This window comes from Salmo salar, unplaced genomic scaffold (genome assembly GCF_965601325.2).
Source record: "Salmo salar unplaced genomic scaffold, fSalSal1 ptg000669l, whole genome shotgun sequence".
In the NCBI taxonomy this organism is placed as follows: Eukaryota; Metazoa; Chordata; class Actinopteri; order Salmoniformes; family Salmonidae; genus Salmo; species Salmo salar.
Genome location: NW_027675458.1, coordinates 751,197 through 759,077, shown reverse-complemented (window position 1 = coordinate 759,077; position 7,881 = coordinate 751,197). Strand labels below are relative to the sequence as shown.

Sequence of the window (7,881 nt, the reverse complement as noted above, 5' to 3'; positions counted from 1 at the left end):
CCGGGAATCTCCTTTTAGCTAAACAGAGGAAAGAAAACAAAGCATTCGGTCGACGCGGGCACGAGCCTGAGTCTCACAGTACTGTAACCAGCCACTACCCAAACACGCTACTTTGTTTCAGCCAGAGCCTGCAAAGCCACGATTCAGCTTTTTACCGCCTTCTGAGACCCTATGGCAGCCGTAGGAAGTGTCACGGGACAGCTAAGATCCTCACTCTTCAATAAACAGAGACAAGAAGAACGACACCTTGTCAGACAGGCCACTTCCTGCCTGAAACCTTGTCAGGTTTTTGCCTGCCAAATGAGTTCTGTTATACTCACAGACACCATTCAAACAGTTTTAGAAACTTTAGGGTGTTTTCTATCCATATGTAATAAGTATATGCATATTGTAGTTACTGGGTAGGAGTGGTAACCAGATTAAATCGGGCACGTTTTTTATCCAGCCGTGAAAATACTGCCCCCTAGCCATAACAGGTTAAGAGAGAACCCCCACATCACTATCTTTACTCTTTATTACTTTTGTTTACTAGCTTGCAGGTTCTGCAGCCTTGTAAAGATAAGGAGGGGACGACTGTGAGGCAGGTTGGCATTTATTGTCATGAATCTTGTTCTGGAGGCAGGTTGGCATTTATTGTCATGAATCTTGCCCTGGAGGCAGTTCAGCAAAGTATTCCCTAGCTGGCTCAGGCACAAAGTTATACAATCAGATTTTAATCCTAACCTCAACCCTAACCACACTGCTAATCCTTCCCTTAAATTAAGACCATAAAACAACATTTTCCACAGCCAATTCTGACTTTGCAGCTGACATATCTAGAGGAAATCGCACAGTTCTGCCTCCAGGTCAAGATTCATGACAAACGTCAACATGAGACAGGGAGAAGCAATGCAAAAATCAATAACAAAACTGTTTCCACAATTAACATGCTTTTTCTTGTTTCAAGTATGTTTTATTATGATAAGTACAATATAATCATATATACTTGTACAACTATGGAGCGTATGTCCATATATAATTATACAATTGGTTTTTCCAACATAAAAGACAAGAAATGATCACATTGGTAATTTAACAGTGTTATTGTCAGAGTTTAAATGTTTAAACAGAGGATACATCTAAAACAGGATAAAACAAGTGCAGTATGTTGTGAGAATGTTACTTTAACGTCGACTCATAACGTCACACTATAACTTCATGGGAGTCTTGTGGAAAGACTGCATGTTGTTTTGGGTGGATTGAGTGACGTCTTCATCAACATTTGCAGAATATTCCGGTAATATTTTCACCTCTTGTCGGCTGCAGACATTCATAAGGAGTTCCAGTAGTTTATTTGCCATTTGCAGGTATTAAAAGTAATACATACATTGTAATTCCTTGTTGGAGCTCTGTCACATACAGGACAGTACATACCAGAGGAGGCTGCTGAGGGGAGGACGGCTCATAATAATGTCTGGAACAGAGTGAATGAAATGGAACACATGGAAACCACGTGTTTGATACCATTCCACTTATTCCACTCCAGCCATTACAAGACTGTCCTCCCCAAATAAGGTCCCACCAACCTCCTGTGGTACAAACACAAACAGTAAAATATATAAAAAAAATGCAAAATGGTAAAAGATCAGAAAATATTACAAGCCTGTCACGTGTGAGTGTCCAGTGTGTGTTTGTCCATTGTGTGTGTGTGTGTTCAGTGTGTGTGTGTGTGTGTGTCAGTGTTTATGTGTGTCAGTGTGTGTGTGTGTGTGTGTCAGTGTGTGTGTCAGTGTGTGTGTTTGTATATGTGTGTCCAGAGTGTGTGTGTGTGTGTCCAGTGTGTGTGTGTGTCTGTCCAGTGTGTGTGTGTGTGTGTGTGTGTCCAGTGTGTGTGTGTGTGTGTGTCCAGTTATTGTTTCAGGGACACTGAGTCACCATTATTCCAAACCCTAAACCCTGGATAGAGGGGCTCAGTGAATGTGGAGGTGAATGTGATCAGGTGGGTCAGTGTGTCAGAGGAGGCTCTATAGAAGGACAGTGTGCCGGCTGGCCAGTCCAGATACACTCCTACTCTGTGGGAGCTGGAGGAGGGGACGTCTATGGTAGTGGGATTATTATTGTGCCTGGCAGAGTATCTGTTGTCAGAGCAGATCAGACACCAGGACTTGTCATTGTATCCAAGACAACAGTCATCACCCCATCCTCTCCTGTTGATTCCTTTATATGTCATTCCTATATCAGCCCATTTCCCACTCCACTCTACCTCCCAGTAACAGCGCCCAGTCAGACCCTCTCTACACAGCACCTGTCCAGAGTCCTCAAATCTCTCTGGGTGATCAGGATACGGCTGCTCCTCTCTCCTCCATGTCACCTTTCTGTTCTCCTCAGACAGAGAGAGGCGTCTGTGTACTGTGTTTAGGTCCAGTGTGAGATCACAGACATCTGATGGATGAAACCAGACACAATATTAGAAATCATCATCATTCTCATTAGAATATTAACTCACTTTTCACTAATTCATTTAATGTAGATGTTTCTAGGTATCAAAAGGAGAAGTTAAGGTAACTTGAGACTTGTTGAATGATCACATGTTATACTGTATGGTAATATAATACACACTTATTCACATTAATTACACACACACACACACACACACACACACACACACACACACACACACACACACACACACACACACACACACACACACACACACACACACACTGTCATATCAACTCTTTGTAAATGTTGGTGTCCCTGATTTCTGCTTCTGTAGAACTACAGATGATATTTAATATGACCAAGTCAGTAATGATGGTGGTCTTTGACTTAACTTGAATTAAGACTTATTCTTAGTCATATTCTTCACAGCAGTCAACACTCACATTTTCTAAGTCCAGGTTTCATTCTATTCTCTCCACCATGTTCCACACTGTAGCGGTTAGCAGAAAAACAGACAGTCATTGAGGGATACACCTGAACTCACACACACACACACACACACACACACACACACACACACACACACACACACACACACACACACACACACACACAAACACACAAACACACACACACACACACACACACACACACACACACACACACACACACACACACACACACACACACACTAGACACACACAGTCAGCATATAACTTTGTCCAAGTGGTGGTCAGAATTTTTGTCCTAACTAGCCTGAAAAGTCAAACATGTCTGATATGAACATTGACATAAACCCTCCACATACTTGAGTTTCTCCAGTCTGCAGTGTGGATCCTCCAGTCCAGCAGAGAGCAGTCTGACTCCTGAGTCTCCTGGGTGATTGTAGCTCAGGTCCAGCTCTCTCAGGTGTGAGGGGTTTGACCGCAGAGCTGAGACCAGAGAAGCACAGCCTTCCTCTGTGACTAGACAGCCTGACAGCCTGCAAAGAGAAAAATATAAACATTTTCATAAATCAGTGTCATGAAACCTGCCATTTCTATTCATAAATTGGTGTATCATTATTATAAATTATCAGAATATTACTTGTAAAAATAAAAATGTAAAAATGTATAGAACAAATATTTGAGTAGACTGACCAGACCAGTTTAAAAGCAGTATCAGTCAAAAGACAGACAGTGAGGTATCAGATTTAGATTGTATTGAGTATACAGTCCACACCATATCTATTTTGACAGTGAAGATAACATTTTAAATGTGGCTCTAAACTCCAACATTTTGGATTTCAGATCAAATGTTTCATATGAGGTGACAGTATATAATGTCACCTTTTATTTGTGGGGATTTTAGTACATATCTGTTTCACCATTTAGAAATGAAAGCACTTCATGTATCTAGTCCCCCCATTTGAAGAAGTCATATGTATAAGTAGTAAAAGGAGTAATTTTCTGTCTAAGTCAGTAGATAACATGTTTCTAAACACTACTAAATTAATGATGATGATGCCATGATTAAGAAAAATCATGAATGAATCAATAATAATGAAAAATGATGAGTGAGAAAGTTACAGAGGCCACAAAAAACATGCTAACCTCTCACCATTACCAATAACAGAGGCTACAACAAAACATGCTAACCTCTGACCATTACCAATAACAGAGGCTACAACAAAACATGCTAACCTCTCACCATTACCAATAACAGAGACTACAACAAAACATGCTAACCTCTCACCATTACCAATAACAGAGGCTACAACAAAACATGCTAACCTCTCACCATTACCAATAACAGAGACTACAACAAAACATGCTAACCTCTCACCATTACCAATAACAGAGACTACAACAAAACATGCTAACCTCTCATCATTACCAATATCAGAGACTACAACAAAACATACTAACCTCTCACCATTACCAATAACAGAGGCTACAACAAAACATGCTAACCTCTCACCATTACCAATAACAGAGGATACAACAAAACATGCTAACCTCTCACCATTACCAATAACAGAGACTACAACAAAACATGCTAACCTCTCACCATTACCAATAACAGAGGCTACAACAAAACATACTAACCTCTCACCATTACCAATAACAGAGACTACAACAAAACATGCTAACCTCTCACCATTACCAATAGAGGCTACAACAAAACATACTAACCTCTCACCATTAACCTCAAATAAAAGGTGACATTCTGTACAGTCACCTAATATGAAACATTGTATCTCAAATCCAAAATGCTGCAGCATAGCACCACATTTAAAACTGTAAGCTTCACTGTCCAAACACATATGGTGTGGACTATGTGTGCCTGGTAAACACATGTGGATCTGGTGAACAGTTATCACTTGTTGACCAACTACAGGAATACTGACCTCAGAGTCTCCAGTTTACAGTGGGGATTCCCCAGTCCAGCAGAGAGTAGCTTCACTCCTGGATCCTTCAGGTCATTATTACTCAGGTCCAGCTCTCTCAGGTGTGAGGGGTTTGACTCCAGAGCTGAGACCAGAGAAGCACAGCCTTCCTCTGTGACTCCACAGCCTGACAGCCTGACAAAGAGATCATCATGACTTCACAAACACACTGTTAATTTAACACCAGTAGTATAGAAGGACAGCGGTAGATGCATTTGGTTCATATTCCCAAACAACATATAGATTAATCTTTAATCTCCTACAATTGTATGTTCATTTTGTTATACTAATGTGAAAAATCAATGCATTCATTCAATATGTTTTTCAAAATAATATTATATACATATAATAATGCATATTTTTCTCTAAACTGAATATTTCTTCCTGATGATTAGTTAAATATCATTTGATGTACTCACAGAGCAGCTCTGGAGGCTTTGACCACTGGCAGCAGCCTCAGAAGACCTTCCTCTGATCTGGAGTATTTCTTCAGGTCAAACACATCCAGCTCCTTTTCTGAAGTCAGCAACACAAAGACCAGAGCTGACCACTGTGCAGGTGACAGGTTGGGTTTTGAGAGACTTCCTGATCTCAGGTAGCTTTGGATCTCCTCCACTAGAGAATGGTCATTCAGTTCATTCAGACAGTGGAACAGATTGATGCTCCTCTCTGGAGAGAGATTCTCCCTGATCTTCTCCTTGATGTACTTGACTGTTTCTTCATGGCTCTGTGAGCTGCTTCTTGTCTTTGTCAGTAGACCTCGTAAGTGCTTCTGATTGGACTCCAGTGAGAGGCCCAGAAGGAAGCGGAGGAAAAGGTCCAGGTTTCCCGTCTCATTTTGTAAGGCTTTATCCACAGCACTCTTGTAGAAAGAAACTTTACGCCTTAGACTGATCCTCCCAGAAAAGTTCCTGGACGTTGATTGAGGTTTGTCCATTAGATTCTCATTGTTGTTGTTGAATGAGAGGAACACATATACTGCAGCCAGAAACTCCTGAATGCTCAGATGCACGAAGCAGTACACCTTGTCCTGGTACAGCCCACATTCCTCTTTAAAGAGCTGTGTGCACAATCCTGAGTACACTGAGGCTTCATTGACATCAATGCCAGCCTCTTTCAGGTCTTCTTCATAGAAAATCAGATTGCCATTCACAAGCTGTTGAAAAGCCAGTTTTCCCAGTGACAGAATGCTCTTGTTATTCAAGTGTGGACCTGTCTCTTCTTTCCCAAGATACTTTTCGTTCTTCTGTTTGGTGTGAAACACCACAAGGTGTGTGTACATCTCAGTCAGAGTCTTGGGCATCTCTTCTCTCTTATGTTTCAGAATGTGTTCAAGGACTGTTGCAGAAATCCAACAGAAGACTGGAATGTGGCACATGATGTGGAGGCTCCTTGATGTCTTTATGTGTGAGATGATTCTGCTGGCCAGGTCCTCATCACTGGATCTCTTCCTGAAGTACTCCTCCTTCTGTGGGTCATTGAATCCTCGTACCTCTGTCACCTGGTCAACACACCCTAAAGGGATCTTATTGGCTGCTGCAGGTCGGGTAGTTATCCAGAGGAGAGCAGAGGGAAGCAGATTTCCCTTGATGAGATTTGTCAGCAGAACATCCACTGAGGTTGACTCTGTGACGTCACAACAGATCTTGTTCTTCTGGAAGTCTAGGGGCAGTCGGCACTCATCCAGACCATCAAAGATGAACAGAACTTTGTACTTGTCGTAATTGGAGATTCTTGATTGTTTGGTTTCCATTGAGAAGTGATTGAGAAGTTCAATGAAAGTGTGTTTGTCCCCTTTCATCAAATTCAGCTCCCGGAAAGGGAATGAAAATACAAATTGGACATCCTGATTTGCTTTTCCTTCAGCCCAGTCCAGAATGAACTTCTGCACAGAGACTGTTTTTCCAATGCCAGCGACTCCCTTTGTCAGCACAGTTCTGATAAGTTTGTCTTGTCCAGTTAAGGGTTTGAAGATGTCGTTACATTTGATTGCAGTCTCTGGTCTTGCTTGTTTCCTGCTTGTTGTCTCAATCTGTCTCAGCTCATGTTCATTATTGACCTCTCCTGTTCCACCCTCTGTGATGTAGAGCTCTGTGTAGATCTGATTGAGAAGTGTTGGGTTTCCTTGTTTAGCGATCCCCTCAAATACACATTGAAATTTCTTCTTTAGATTAGATTTGAGTTCACGTTGGCAAATCACAGCAAGCTCATCTGAATGAAGAAATAGCACAGAGGATATTAATATTACGTCTGATTTAATGCCTACAGTATTGTAGGACTGTTATAACATTTTAAATTATAATCATTCATTCTCTTAACTGACTGTATAACTGTGTAAATGTTTTCATAATGCATTACAGACTGGTGTGACTGATTATGTAATTTTTGGTATTATTAATGTTGTCTCTCTCTCTCTAAATTAATCACCACAACACATCCCTTATGCAACTTGTTGAGGCCACTAGGTGTTGTGTTAAGGCTGCTACAATATCATTGAGTTACACAGCTACTTTAGCTGTACTTTAGCTACAGCTTTTAAATGTTATAAAACAGCATTCAACATGAGGCAGACAGATCTTACATTTCTCCAGTGTGTCAGCGAGCTCCTTCTGGTTCATTTTCCTCAGGACGTGCAGTGTGATCTTCAGAGCTCCCTCTCTGGCACTGCTCTCCTGCTTCTCATCTTCAGCATCCACCACTTCCTCATCCTGCTTCTGACTCTCAAAGCCTTCTGGGAGTTCAGGACTAAGATTCCTCTTGAACATCTTCAGCTCGTTCTTCACAAATGTCATCATTTTCTCTTCAAGCAACTAAAATAAATCAAGTAAATAAGTTAAGCAAGAGAATAAATGCTTTCTCATTAACACATTAATGAATAATTGACAGATCAACTTTACTTGAGGAAAACAAAAACAAATGTTCATAACAGGACCACATACACTGAATATGGAGTCCAGGTCTGTTTGATGACTCTGGGAAGACTGACCACTGAGAATCTCTGACTCTGATCTCTCCTGTTGGTTTCTGTGGAC

At 41.1% G+C, this 7,881-nt stretch overlaps 2 protein-coding genes across 2 annotated transcripts; both read right to left on the bottom strand.

Moving 5' to 3' along the window:
* Positions 1 to 941: 941 nt before the first annotated feature.
* Positions 942 to 3,790, bottom strand: LOC145877066 (stonustoxin subunit beta-like). The gene is made up of 4 exons (XM_082972365.1): positions 3,750 to 3,790; positions 3,230 to 3,403; positions 2,865 to 2,911; positions 942 to 2,421 (listed from the first exon to the last, which is right to left on the bottom strand). Exons 1-4 carry the CDS (start codon positions 3,788 to 3,790, stop codon positions 1,889 to 1,891), a joined length of 795 nt encoding a protein of 264 aa, XP_082828491.1. The 3' UTR covers positions 942 to 1,888.
* Positions 3,791 to 4,860: 1,070 nt separating this feature from the next.
* LOC145877073 (NLR family CARD domain-containing protein 3-like) lies at positions 4,861 to 7,653 on the bottom strand. The gene is made up of 2 exons (XM_082972369.1): positions 7,431 to 7,653; positions 4,861 to 7,060 (listed from the first exon to the last, which is right to left on the bottom strand). The coding sequence occupies exons 1-2, from the start codon at positions 7,642 to 7,644 to the stop codon at positions 5,265 to 5,267; spliced, it is 2,010 nt and encodes a 669-aa protein (XP_082828495.1). The 5' UTR covers positions 7,645 to 7,653; the 3' UTR covers positions 4,861 to 5,264.
* Between the last annotated feature and the right edge of the window lie 228 nt (positions 7,654 to 7,881).

Excerpts from the sequence above, each read along its gene's own strand:
- LOC145877073 (XM_082972369.1), bottom strand. The coding sequence starts at position 7,644 with ATGATGACATTTGTGAAGAACGAGCTGAAGATGTTCAAGAGGAATCTT. Across the intron at positions 7,061-7,430 it reads CGCTGACACACTGGAGAAAT|ATGAGCTTGCTGTGATTTGC; the intron begins GTAAGATCTGTC and ends TTCTTCATTCAG.
- LOC145877066 (XM_082972365.1), bottom strand. The coding sequence starts at position 3,790 with ATGGTGAAACAGATATGTACTAAAATCCCCACAAATAAAAG. Across the intron at positions 2,912-3,229 it reads TGCAGACTGGAGAAACTCAA|TGTGGAACATGGTGGAGAGA; the intron begins GTATGTGGAGGG and ends TAACCGCTACAG. Across the intron at positions 2,422-2,864 it reads GAAACCTGGACTTAGAAAAT|ATGTCTGTGATCTCACACTG; the intron begins GTGAGTGTTGAC and ends TTCATCCATCAG.